This window comes from Colletotrichum orchidophilum, assembly GCF_001831195.1.
Source record: "Colletotrichum orchidophilum strain IMI 309357 chromosome Unknown Scaffold_24.1, whole genome shotgun sequence".
Taxonomy (NCBI): Eukaryota; Fungi; Ascomycota; class Sordariomycetes; order Glomerellales; family Glomerellaceae; genus Colletotrichum; species Colletotrichum orchidophilum.
Window position 1 is genome coordinate 293,105 of NW_019172980.1, and position 13,379 is coordinate 306,483.

Genomic DNA, 13,379 nt, shown 5'->3' on the forward strand with positions numbered 1-13,379 from the left:
GGAGATTGAATCTCAAGGCACAACAATTAAACCAGCTTGATCACAGTCCAATAACTCCAACTCAACGACCTCCCTTAACCCCTGTCATTGACTCGCTTCAAAATCTCCGTCTTCATCTGTGACATGGCCTTCATGGCGTTGTGCGAGTTGAGGAATGCTCCGATCGACGCAAAGTCCCGGGCATCCTCCATCGACATGTTTTTGGTGTACTCGGAGAAACCGCCGGGCATAGCCATCTGAGCCAGCATCAGCTCGGGCGTGGTTGCACCCGAGTTTATGCATTCGCTGACTATGGCCTTGCACTGCTCAAAGAACTTGTCGGCAGCACTTTTGGAGATGCCGTGGTGCATGAGCCATGCCGTCGAAACCTCACGGTCCTCCTCCGACGAGTGCGCGGCGCGAATGTTGTAATGCTTGGCAATGCAGGGGCCGAGGAGCTTGACCGAGTCGAACCTGTTCTTCTCACCGTACTTTCTCAGACGATCGACCCAGAGCGCCGTGAGGCGGAGGGTCTCGGAACCGGGGGGTAGCAGCTGGTTCTGCTCGCTCAGCTTGTTCTTGATGATAATGTCGTAGGCGCGCCGGTCCATCCAGATCTCCTTGTAGAGGTCGCACTCTTCCTGAGAGTCGGTAACGCCAATTCTGAACTCGTGAGAGTACGGGTTTGGGTCGTGGACCAGGAATTGTCGGTAAATGCCCTCGTCGCGGATGCGGTCGGTGGCCTCCTTGAAGATGACATCTGAGTAAAGCATGACGCTGTGAGTTCTTTCGCGAAACAGTTGTTCTTTGAGGTGCGACAAGGCAAAGGGTCCCTGAATGTTCGGCCACTTGCTGCTGATGTAGGTTTTGATGCACTCCTTCCAAAGGTAGGCAACCTCATCACGGCAAGATATAAGACCCTCCTGCTCACGGGGATACCAGTGAGGTTTCATGTTCTTCAGAACCGTCGAGGAGACGCAGTAAGCGAGTCTATAAGATCTTCTAGTCAGCTTCATCCTCGCTATGGGGATTGTGTCTAGTATATATTTTGGGTGAGTACCTAGCCTTGACCCATGGCTCGCCCGGAAGAATGACGTCGGCAAAGCCGAACTTAGCTCCGAGCAGATCGATAATGAACAAATCATCACTTCCCTTCAGCCGGCAGTTGAGGACAGGATGAGGCCAGAACATAGGGTCCTTGCCCTTGGAGGTGTGAATGATGGGGCCTTCGCGGCAGCGATCACTGGCAAAGGAGGTGACGGTGTTTGCGTTGCGCACAAACATTTGCATCTCGACCACATTATCGCAGAGCGCTGTCATATTTGGTTAGCTTCTGATATCGTATATCTCGTGGGATGGATACAATATCGGGACAAATTGAGGACAGATTGGGGACAGAAGGACTAATAGCGAAACTTACGGCTGATGATTTGGCGAATGACAAGCTGTAGGTGGTAGTAAATGTTGTCGCCAGCATCCCAAGCCAACGCCCTCTCACGGTCCTCCTGGCTCTTTTCCGCCAAAAACGACTGGCCGAGAGGGAACACCTGCTCACCGATCCAGGGTCCAACAGCGTACGCAGCTGGGGTAATAGTGGTGCGCGGAACGCCGGCGCGGTCAACGTCGATGCTCTTATTGCCACACGGCTCGGTGGGGGCGATATCAACGGCCTGGCCGGAAAAGGTCGTGGCCATGAACTTTTCCGCGATGCCTTTCAGAATGAAGACGGCTCGGATAAAGTGTTTGCGACGCTGGCATTCGGCAAAGTGCTTCTTCCAGTCCTTCTTCTGGCACTGTGGGCCGCAGTAGTTACGGCGAAGATGAGGGAACCACTCGACGTAGCAGCCGCTGCAGTAGAGCATGGGCTTCTTCTTTGTACTGCTGCGAGGCTCCTGGCGCCGGTGACCGCAGACGACACACTCGTCCTTGCCCAGAAGCTCCCCTAAGTCGCACTTGGAGTTCTGGCGGAGCTTGATGTCCGCGTCCTCGTCCTTTCTTCCACGATAAACCCAGCGCGTATACTTCAACCACCTATGCTTCTGGACATATGCCGTGCCGGGACAAGGGGAAACATCGGCTGCGCTGTGATTGTGGTTCGGCTTGATAGCGGGCGGCTTCTCATCCATCTCGACGTAGCGGGACGCTGCAATCTCGCCAAGGAGCTGGGTGAAGGCGCACCGAATGGACAGGTCGGATCGATTCCAGAGGGAGAAGGCGAAACGAGCGGCCCACCAGTAGTCGGAGGCGCACTTGTCCTTGGACTTGGCGATGATCTCCTCGACATCGGAGTTGGCATACGGCCAGACAGCGAGAGCGAAGCGGCGATCGTAATCTGCGGACTTTTCGTGTCCTTTGAAGCCTGCATCGTCTTCCTCGATCAGGGGGAGAGCTGCGAACAGGTAATCAACCGGGTCGCCGGGCAAGATGTCGTAACGCTCGGTACGTTCGAAGTAGGAGGGGAGACCTTCCTGGAAGAGGATGTAGTCGAGCTCGGGGAGGCCTCTGCGACCCGCATCCGGCGTGTTCTTGTTCCTCTTGCACTGAGATGAAAGTTGTTAGGTTGACAGATAATGAGAAGTTGAGATGGAGGAATATCAAGAGATGGCTTACCGAGGAACCGGACACGTTGAGGAGGCGAAGAAGATGGTTCCGGCCGGTCGAGGGGTAGAAGCCGTGCTTCAAGCCTTGGAAGAGACCCTGCGCTGACGTCTCGGCCTCCATCAGGATGGCTTTGACGCTTTTCTCGAGACAAGAATCGCTCTGAAGGAAAGAGATGATGGGACGAGGGATGAATGAGGTGAAGAAATGAACAAGGCAGGCCAGAGGGAAAAGACAGCCACTCGATGAGGTGTTGAGGATCGTGACGACGACGATACCACCGGCGGGTTCCTTCTTCTTGGATTTGGTGACGACGGGATCGAGAAGATCGGCCATTTCTTCAGGGCCGTTGGCGGGGGTAGCGAGTTGGTAGCAGAGAGATTCAGGTTGCTTCCTTCCTGCACCAGAGCCGGCACCTGAGCTTGAGGCGAGAGGTGTCGCCTGGAGACGGGCCGTACTCATCTTGAGACTCTTCTCTTGGGCTTCTGCCTCACCTCGAATGAAGGTTCTCGCTGGGTGGTAGTGGTGATGAATGGACTGCGACGTCTCGGTAATCTCTTTTCCAGCAACCTCAAAAAAATAAAAGAGGCTAGTCTCAGGTCAAGGTTGGTTTGGAGTGTTCAGCAAAAAGATGTATCTACTTTGTTTCTAGGCCCTTCTGGCCCACCTCTTGAAGAAATCCCATGCCCTGAGACCCGCGGCTGAGGGAAGGTACGGCTTGATCCTGTAATGCAGGTAACTGCACCTCAGGCCCATATCCATAAAGGCAGGTGCTTACAGAAGCATCCAGATCAATGTAGGAAGGAGGGAGACCTTCCTCTCGCCGTCACATCCTTCCTTGAAGTGTTCTTGGTTCTTGCCATGTATGGATCTCTGTCGTATTCAAAGGTAGGAGTTGAATTTTTGGATGAAGGACAACCCACAAAGAGACAAATAGTGATATTGACACTCCACAATGCAAAGCAATCAAATGAAGGGGTATGTGTACAAAGGCAAAAACAAGTAACATCACAAACTTTATGTAGCCCGTTGATAGTCAGGTTGGAAGCTGGGTGTATCAGCAGACTCGTTTGTCTCTTGACATAATTCGTCTATGTTGCAGCTCGATCTATGAAAACTGCACAACGACACTCAATGTATCGGCCAAAAAGCAAATCATACTAAGCAATGTCTAATATCCCAAACTGATTCAATGCTGTAGAGATGCGTCCACTCCAGGTGCTCTTGGCCTATTGGGCCACCAATGCGGCTTGTACTGTCCCACACCCTCATAACTCCAAGCATCAAAAACAGAATTCCCTCCAAAATCCCCTTCCATGCTATTAATTCTGGCCGACGTGTCAGTATTTTCAAGAACGGAAAGAAAGGCAACCTTACAGCTGGTCCAGGGGCGGTGGCGATCCCACCAGAGCAACCAAGCTTTATCCTGGGCTTTCTTGTCCACATCCTTTAGAAGCGAATAGCCCCGGCCGTCTGTTTGTCGATAGGTCTCAAGTATGATCTTGTACATCTTGAGAGCGTCCGATAAAGGCCAGTCCCAGGGGTATCCTTCCTTGATCTGCCTCTGCCTCCACGCCTCGAGTCGCATAATGAACTGAAGGATAACTCTCGGTGTGGGAATGGAATCTTGATCGTCGACATCAGAGTCCATCTCCTTGATGTGGATTCTCTCTAATTGTCGCTCGTCCATTCCAGTGAACCCATTGCTCATTACAACGAACCGTGCCGTTGCTTGACTATAGTGCACAGCGAACAACATCTCCATCGTATCGTCCTGCTGATTAGCCAAGTGAGTTAGGTAGTGGGCAACGGCACGCATGACTGGAGGGGAAGTGGCAAAAGACACCCGACAATGGACCTCAGTGTAGTAACTCCAGGTCTGAGACCGAAAGGTATCGAGAAAATCTTTCAGAATGTCGCAGTCTCTGCCTAGATCTCGAGCAGCCACGATAGCCTGGGTGTCCTGCTTTTGATTGCCATACCGGCAGGCGTCATTCTGGCACTCGGGGAAGCCGCACCAGCGCCAATCGGCATCCGGGGCCTTGCCGGCACGGTCTTCGAGGTCGCGGGCACGGTAATTGGACTGGACTGCCCGGGATCGTAGCAGCTGTCGATAGTACTGCTCATGAGCTTTGTCCTGCTGGGAAAGGCGTTCGGAGCGAAGAACCTCTCCACGAAGACTACCAGTCGGATTCAAGCCATCCTTCTTCAGGTTTCCTTGCGAGGGGCCGGCTCCCAGAGACTCCGTTGTGCCACCGTTAAAGTCCTGCTCTGAGAATTGCTCTAGGGGCCTCAGCCTGGAGATCGGCGGAAGCTGGGATGGAGCAAAAACAAGGGGAGATTGTTTGGGTTTGTTGTTGTAGGTAGGTTGCGATGTTGTGGCTGGTCCTGGTATGGTGACCTTGGTGGAAGGTGTGGGCAACGGCAACTTTCCCTTCGGCTCGGGTGTGGTGTTGTTCGAAGCGCATAGAGACTGGGCGGAAGATTCTTCATCATCTTTGGGTTCTGATATAGCATCGAATGAGCCGTCGGGGTCCTCAAGAACCGTCCAACCCGAGGACACTGGAGAAGTCGGACTTTTGGTGACCGTGAGGGAATGATTGTATCCTTCGTTGGGGGGTTTGGGAACATCAGGAAAGATATAATCGTCATCGTCATTGTCGTCATTGGGTTGCGTCATGATGGGTGGCATGGTATCAAAGTCAAGCGTCTTGCAAAACCGACTGGTCGATTGGCCGCTTTCGAAAAAGCTGCGGATGGTCGACTGCTTTTTCTATGTGAGCGGGATCAGCAAAGGAGTCCCCCAGAAGCCATTGGAAGCTCCAGTACGGCGACATGAGAGTGTGAGACAGGCGGCTGTTCTGGAGAAACAGCGTAATAAAGATAATGGTGCCTACACTGTGCTACAAAGTGCTTTGAGCAGCCATGGTGGCTGGTAACATCACCTGTAAAAGCTTTGTATGTGGTCGTCTCAAACCAGATGGCAGCCTCAGGATCAGAACAGAGACACAATATAGATGGGCAAGCTAAAGTTGAGCTATCAAATATCTTGCTGTGACCCGATGGAACAAATTCTTCCTGTCTGAGAATGCCAGGTCCATGCCTTTCGCCGCCTTAGTGACCTTGAAGATATCTTCTTCAATCGTGTAAGTCAAAAATCAAGATTCATGCCTAAACTATCACTCACCAGTGTACTAGATATCCACAAACACCATCCACAGTTTATAGCTGGACATTGATTAGAAACGCCGCTGAGATAAGTCTCAGTTTGCAGTGTGAAACACCCTGTCGGAAGTAAGTACCAGACCGAATGGCTTTCAGGCAAGTCTTCTTGGGACAAGTTTGTCCTAATTGTGACGAAGGAGGTAAGAAGGGATTCACTCATTCTGAAAAAACAGACAACAATCAAATAACTGGAATTCCAGAAGTCTCAGTCTATTGCACTTTCTGGGTGAAGGTGTTAGATCAGCTCTCTAGTCCAAGTCTGCATCGAAAACCTTGACCCATTCCTTCCCATCCTCTTCAATATCACTGAAAGCGGTAGTTTCAGTCCCTTCAGAATCTTCCGTGGAGGTCTCTTCGGGAGTCCCATGGATGAAAGCAGCGAGCTCACGCTTACGCCGCGTAGCTTCCTTGGCTAGCTCCTCGGTATGGTGAGAACGAGCTTCGTAGGCAGCCACGAGCTCCTTCACACGGCCGTTTCCAAAAGATCCAGTGCGTTTGAGAGGAAACTTACCACTTGCGGAGTGCGTGTAGATATCAGCAAAGGCAAACGTGTTGCTTCCATTGAGTTGGGACTTGAGGTTTTGGGTCTTTGACTTGACGGTCTTGGGATTCTCTGGGTGGGCGCCTGAGAAGTCGGTAGGTGTATTGGACGGACGATTGTCTTCTAGGTGTTGGAAGACGCGCTCAGCGTATTCAACAGTGGCTGCGCAATGGTCGGCATGGGGAGGCATTTTCAACATGTCCCAAATGTTGTGAGTGCCTGAATTCCAGGCGAGGATCACGGCGGCGTCAGTACATGTAACCTCTGTAGAAAAGACTTTTTGGGATCAAAGAGGTAGAGAGGTCTGACGCAGAAAACGGCCGCAATTATGAAAATCCTGGACAGTTGTATCAGGAATCTTAATACAGGTGGTTGAGTGTAATCAGTGCCCCTAGTAAGAACCAAACTGTGCAGATACGGCTGCTTTGTGTCATCTTGCTGCAGGACAAAGCTTTATGAAAGCTTTATGATCTTCTTGAAGCAAGAGATGCCTAAAAGCAGCCAGAATTCAGTGACAAGAGAAATCAGATGTCCACATACTTTGTTCGCCATTGCTGTAGCTTGATGTAATTGTTTGACATTGGAATAACCCAATTTTTCCATCTTGGCTTTCATTAAGACTTCCCATCGCAGTTGAGAGTTGGCCAAAGGGAGTATCTTTAAGACACGTGAAATTCTCCGCTGCTTCTTTCAGATAACTCTGTCATCTTGCCTGAAAGCTGTCATTTCTTGTAGGGGAAGAGCAGCCCACGATTGCATGTGTCTTTGTTGAGAGCTTCCATATCTTCATGCGTCCTTTTGGATTGCGCGCAAAATTGTCTGATCTAGCCATCAAACTATTGATATCTGTTGCCCAACTGCAATGCATGGACCATGCATCTCAATTAGAGCCCTGACCTTAATTGCAGCACATGTCAAATGCAGAATAAAGTACTTATGTTGTGACGACAAGATTGAGCCCGTGATGGAGGATAGTTTAGCGTCTTGCAAGTGAGACAAGTGTCTAAATGGACCGGCACGCCACATCGCCTGACATTTAGCCCCTTGGAGCTAAGGGATGGCCGCATGTAAGCCTCAGTTAAATTGAACAAATTGATAACATTCTCCAGTCTGCCTCGAGAGTCTGCCCACACAACCATGGGCAGATATTGGCTGCATGGCGTCGCTTGTGAGGCTTTGACTCGTTGCTAGTCGGTGGCTACTTGCGTTGCCGCTCGTGATGGCGTCGATTCTCATGATACCGGGTGCAAGTCGTATATCTTATCGGCATAGCCTCACGACTCTCAGTTTGGCGATGACGGCCTGGCAATGTTTCGGGCAAGCTACCATTGTCTCCTATTGAGCCTTTGCTTTTTGGCTGACAGCGGCTCATGGCATCGTAGTTTTGCCTTTCGGAGTCTCTGGGGCCCATCAAGACAGCAATGGCCATGCCTTTCATACTTGAGGGTTGGTGAAATTGAGATGATTGTTACTTTAGTAAGGTACTTTGTATACAAGGCTTCTCCCTGGGGGCTGGACAATTCTAATGCATGATTAGAGGGAAGCACAAGTCAAGTTTGCTGTATGATTGAACCATATTTACTGTGGCTTCAAAAACTATCATAAGCTAGGGTGCTAACATGGCCTGATTTCTGGTGGCTCAGTGCTGATGATCAGATGAAGCTACGACCGCGTATACCTTCGGGATACAGAATACTGAGGTATGGTGCCTAAATTTAAGTTGAGGCCTACAAGCTCGTGTGGCCAATCACTTGGATCGCGTGGTATTACTTAATCGCCATCGGCTTGAACTTTCCGGGCGGGCAGTTGACCATAAAAAGAGCGTACTCCCTTGAGAAATTCAAGGATTCAACTTCCTCTTTTCACGGCCGGCACGGTGGTGCTAAGCCACTCGTTCCTTACAGCAAGCAAGGTGCTCTTTGTCGACCGTTTCTTCCTCCTTTTCTGATTCTCTCGTCTTGGCCATACGACCTCTGCTCTTGCCATCGGATTTTCTCAACAGGCTCAACACTCCTCCTCTAAGTTTGGCAGTCCGTTTACATATCTAGTTCGACCTCACGTGGCTCGACCGGTCAACAAAAAGAACATCATCGAAATCGCTTTGAGACCGTTGATCCGTCGTGGGTAAAGACCGGAAGTGGCGGGCCGCTGGGTGACTATGACTGGGGTAATTCGTCAAGTCTTCCCCAGCCTGTTGAGCAGGATGGGGAGCAGAGCAACAATGAGCCAAGTTCAATTCAACAGTATGGGGCACTTGCCCCTAGCCCGTCCTTACTGCAACAAGAAGACCACGAGCATGGCAGCCAGACAAGCTCGGGAGAACAGATTCCCGCGCGCTCTGTTCCGAGAATTGGCGGCATACAGCCAAGCATGCTGCGATGTGCCGACTGTGGAAGTGTCTACGCCAGGCGATGCGATCTGAAGTGAGTCGTTTCCAAATGATGAAGGGTACGGTATTTAACTGTCTGTGCAGCCGGTGTAAGGTTAAGCACAGAAAGCCGTTCAAGTGCCCAGTGGAAGACTGCTCTTGGGCTTTCCGATACAGCAAAGACCTTGATCGTCATCGCAACGAGAGGCATTCAGACGTTGGGCCCTATTTTTGCCCTATCGCGGGATGCAAATACTCCCAGGAGAAAGGTATTGGCATCAAGAGGAAATACAACTGGCAAAGACACGTACGAACACAGCATCGCGATTAACGAAGAAGTTGAAAGTCATACCCATCGATAGATAGATGTATGCGCGCTCAATACAACTGTCATAACGTGCAATGCAGACCCACCTTTGACCAGGGCGACTCCAAAGAGCGGCCCCGATTAGAAACCGAAATCAAGTTGAAGGCAACAATGAAATCCCCCCCGGCCCCCAACGTCTAGTTTCTGCCCAACCCCCGTTAGCGGATATTTCGGAAGCGAGATGGCGGTCTGAAAATGCTGTGAATGGTCAGCCTTATTAGAAACAGGCTACGAGCGGCAGCTCGTAAATCACTTTTGGGATGGTGGCTGACGCTAGTCAATGACCGCAGGATTTTGATTGCGATGATTCGCTCTTTATCTGTCTTAGCCGTCAGCCCTGGCGCTCAGCTGCGTCTAGCCGATCCATTTTGAGAGCAATTCCCAGACGCCCACGATAAAGACAGAGTGCGGCTGTTAAACGGGGATTATTGCCGCGGGATGGGGAGAGCAATGCTGGACCTAGATCCTGAGCAAGCTGGCATGCCAGCCTTAAGAATGTCTCTGTGCCCCGCGCCATCAACAGATGCTTGTCCACCATTTGAACGCACATCGTCTTGTAAAATAAGTTCGGCTCCTGTGAAGAGATATCTTGAGCAGGTGGAAGATACGCCACACCTACTCCGCCATGAGTTCCTACGATACCGAGTCCATGGACCTTTGGGTTCCAGGCACTGAGGTCAAAGGCTCGGGGAACCTGACATGGGAGCAACTGGATTTCAATCGCAATTGCACAAACTGGGGCCAATGGCTAGCTGCGATGCTCCAACCGGACACCTGGGATCCAAAATCGACTCGAGGAATGAGTGTCCAGTTGTCAATGAGATTGTACTCTACAGCCATGCCGAAGGGATACGAAACGACATACTCTGATGTATCATACTGGTTCGCTTACAATATGTACCATACACCATACCCAGCAAACTCGAGCGATCCAGATTACTACCTTTTCAGCACTCGATTCAACGAAACTGTTTTGTGGGGTCCGAAGGCGCATTGCGAGGCCGAATTCTGCAAGGCCGTCGGATACACAGGAAGCCAAGATCTTTGCGGTATTGGGGTAAGAAATCTTCAAGTTGCCGACCAGGTCACGGCACTGATGATAACTGACAAATCTCAGGTCGTGGTGTCTTACTACCTCGAAGGCATCCTAGCAACAATGTACCTCCTTGCATTTACTATCCACCAACTGCGTCGTCACTTCAACAAGAATATTTACGAAAAGACACGGCCAAAGCAGAAACAAGGGTTTAGTGGCCGCATTCTCGACTCGTTCCGTGGATCCCTTGACATGTTCCTTAGCGGCTCAATGCTGATTTCCATGGCCATGCTCGGAGCCTCCGTCTACTCAGCCGCAGCAGACGTCAAGGAGAGATCAGAGATCAATCCTGACCTGCCATCGGCGGATGCGATTTACGAGCAAGCATTGGCACTTATCGCATCCAACTTCTCTGTGTTTCCAGTCATGTTGCTCTACGCCCTGGCCAAGCATGATGGCCATCGCAAATGGCTTCATCGCTCTGTCCTTGCTCTTCTCTGGGGATTGAGTGCAACAGTCGTTTATTTAGCGCCAAGGGCCGAGATAGACTACAACCAACGAAAGAGTGGACACAGGAATTTTGACTGCGATCAGCGCGGCTCGCAGTACTGGCCCGTCGTCAAGGCCACTCAGTTCTTGGTCATTGCCCTGCCAATGATATGGCTTCTCCTTACGCTCTTTGTCACTACTGGGTTCAAGATTCCCGGCATGGTCGACAAGCCGTGGGTCAAGAGATGGAGATCTTCCTGGCGAATGCTAGTTGCTTGGATCAACTTGTTGGTCATGTGGGGGATCTTGGGCTACTTCACTCACTTCCGCCAGAAAATTATTAATGCTGCTGATGGCATCGACAAGAATGACAAGTGGACCTTTGGGCAAGTTCTTGCGCTGGCAACGTGGGTACCAATCGTCGCTGAGCTGCTCTACATCTTGATCTGTAAGTCAATTTCGCCCACAAAAAAAAAAAAAACAGAATAGCGATTTTGCACGTACAATACTGATGGATGTCTCAGTCGGCCTAGAAGAGGGCTTGTCAGGCCATATGCCTGCCGATTACCATGCGACACATGTTACGCAGCCAGACCAGACCATGGGAGTTCCTCTTCTCGACAGAGGCTCCATGTACGACATGAAGCATACCTCAACCATGTCAACAATGTCTATATCTACGTCATTATCGTCGCCGGCGACTCCTGGACAGGTTCAAACTCCGATGTGGCAGCAGAACTCTGGATACCAGCACAGCCCTGTGTACCAGCCAGTTAACATGCAACAGCCCCACGTCCAGCATCATCAAAGCTGGGATGGATACTATCACACGGGATGGTAGCTGACTATGTAGATGAGCATGTGTTTGTGGCTCAAACCTGTAACGAGTAATGGTCTTTGTACTTTAATGTAAGAAATGGCATTGAGTGATAATGTGGAACAAAACAATATTAAAAATCTAATCTAATAAGGCTCTTACGAGGCATTGTTTATGAGCAAAGCTCAAAGTTGAAGGCTTGAATAATAGTTTCTGAGGTCTTCATCGGATGAGTCAGTAGCCAGTCTCAATGCCCTTATTTCTAAAAACTGCCCTGAATCTAATATTGAGAACGGTAGATCATCTTCGTCCCCTATCTGTTCCACGATTTGAATAAAACCATTAAAAGAGATGCCGATACCTTTTTCAAGCCTCAGTTCTTCACTTAATCCAGTTGCGCCTATTCTGATGGGTATTCTTGATGGTCGTAAAAGGTAAACTGAAAGGGCTTGTGGACACACACTTAGACGAGTCATGCGTGTGAGGCGACCTATATCAAAGGCACTGACAATCTGAAGTTCTTGGATTGGTTAATTAAAGCAATAGAGAGGACGGTTGGTATGCTCATTGCTATCCTCATTGTCGGATCCAAATGCAGCAACGTGCGACCGCTTGCTCTCTGGCGTCGATTAATGCTCCGAACCACGCCTTGGCCGTCCCAGACTGCCTCTAGAGACTGATTCACAGTTTAAATGCATACCTATCTGATGAGATCATGTGGGTTTGTTCCCTCCGAGTATTCATAATTGATGAGATGCCGTTAGCAATTTGCGCACGGCTCTTCGCCGTAGCATTTTTATTTTATTTCAGTGACAACTCATGCTACTGACACATGGTCAGGGATCACCCGCTGTTGAAGGATATTGGTCAAAGGATGTTCACTTACGCATTTGTCGAACGTCTTAATAGCTTTCTTCTATCGGAACCCCGATTTGATCCGCCTGCGGGTGACATTTTTGGGGACACGAAGACTGCGTGCGTGAGCATGGATGCAAGACTGGTAGGATAGGTTGCGGGCCCTAAGCCAGTAGGACGCCTCAGATTCTCTCGTTCGTGTCTTTCATCCTTGAGCTGCACCTGACTTATTCATAATTCAGAACCTATTCGTCGAACATATTGATCCTGGCATCCCAGGCCGTATCTATGGGTTCCGTGCTGCGCTACGGCAAGCTGCCTTCACCTTCGTCGGCCCCGAATACTTGGCCACTGTCGCTGGTGAAGTGCAGCGGCCCCGAGCTATCATGAAACCAGCTTTCAAATCTGTGTTTTGGATTTTCGGGATCTTCTTCATTGGTGATGTTCCAGCCAACGTCCCGACTCTTTCGGATAAGCTGAGCTCAGGCGAGACGGGCACCGAAGCAGCCTCATCTTCGTCATTGCTATGAAGAACATGAATGTCGGTGTCCCGCCGCACCTGTTTAACGCTTCACACTTGAGAATCTGCTCGGCTGGAAATGCCTAGATATACTGCTCCTCTCACACTCTTTACGAATTGGCGTTGAACGGTGTCGCTCCCAGGTTCCTCACAAAACACTAAGCAGGGTGTTCCATTTCGCTACCTGCTCGTTGCACTCGCCTTTGACAGTCTTTCGTTTCTCAAACTGATCAGTAGCTCTGTAAAAGTCTTGACTTGGCAAGCTGAGTGCTTGACTTCCACCTCATTATGCTCGTGTGCATTGTCATGAGCTCACTTGAAAGGCTCACTTGCCTCATCACTGGCGTAACTCTGGTAACTTATATCATGATTTGCACCAACTTTCTATTCTTCTACCGTCATGGAGCTTTGAAAGCCCAGAACTTGAGCAGATCCGACCTTACATACTGTGTGTATCTCCAGACCCAAGGTACCTGGATTGCTTTGAAATGGCTCTTGGTGGTGGAGATATTCTATGGCTATGCCATCCTCTTACGAGGTCTATGAAATATTAGAATATCACCCAGCAACTAAACCATGTGATG

General features: G+C 50.2%; 6 protein-coding genes across 6 annotated transcripts; 2 read left to right on the plus strand and 4 right to left on the minus strand.

Annotated features, from left to right (window-relative positions):
• Positions 1-74: 74 nt before the first annotated feature.
• On the minus strand, positions 75-3,039 carry CORC01_03901 (MYND finger; the record flags this gene model as incomplete). Its single annotated transcript, XM_022615550.1, has 4 exons — positions 75-969; positions 1,040-1,292; positions 1,400-2,519; positions 2,590-3,039. The coding sequence occupies 4 exons, from the start codon at positions 3,037-3,039 to the stop codon at positions 75-77; spliced, it is 2,718 nt and encodes a 905-aa protein (XP_022477969.1).
• A 693-nt stretch (positions 3,040-3,732) lies between these two features.
• Positions 3,733-5,257, minus strand: CORC01_03902 (uncharacterized protein; the record flags this gene model as incomplete). The annotated part of the gene is made up of 2 exons (XM_022615551.1): positions 3,733-3,896; positions 3,955-5,257. 2 exons carry the CDS (start codon positions 5,255-5,257, stop codon positions 3,733-3,735), a joined length of 1,467 nt encoding a protein of 488 aa, XP_022477970.1.
• A 793-nt stretch (positions 5,258-6,050) lies between these two features.
• Positions 6,051-6,533, minus strand: CORC01_03903 (uncharacterized protein; the record flags this gene model as incomplete). Its single annotated transcript, XM_022615552.1, has 1 exon — positions 6,051-6,533. The coding sequence occupies one exon, from the start codon at positions 6,531-6,533 to the stop codon at positions 6,051-6,053; it is 483 nt and encodes a 160-aa protein (XP_022477971.1).
• Positions 6,534-8,392: 1,859 nt separating this feature from the next.
• Positions 8,393-9,042, plus strand: CORC01_03904 (uncharacterized protein; the record flags this gene model as incomplete). The annotated part of the gene is made up of 2 exons (XM_022615553.1): positions 8,393-8,766; positions 8,889-9,042. Coding segments are annotated over 2 exons (528 nt in total), but the record flags the coding sequence as incomplete, so codon positions are not given.
• A 661-nt stretch (positions 9,043-9,703) lies between these two features.
• On the plus strand, positions 9,704-11,444 carry CORC01_03905 (uncharacterized protein; the record flags this gene model as incomplete). Its single annotated transcript, XM_022615554.1, has 3 exons — positions 9,704-10,135; positions 10,196-11,051; positions 11,128-11,444. The coding sequence occupies 3 exons, from the start codon at positions 9,704-9,706 to the stop codon at positions 11,442-11,444; spliced, it is 1,605 nt and encodes a 534-aa protein (XP_022477973.1).
• Positions 11,445-11,605: 161 nt separating this feature from the next.
• CORC01_03906 (uncharacterized protein) lies at positions 11,606-12,099 on the minus strand (the record flags this gene model as incomplete). The annotated part of the gene is made up of 2 exons (XM_022615555.1): positions 11,606-11,932; positions 11,989-12,099. Coding segments are annotated over 2 exons (438 nt in total), but the record flags the coding sequence as incomplete, so codon positions are not given.
• Between the last annotated feature and the right edge of the window lie 1,280 nt (positions 12,100-13,379).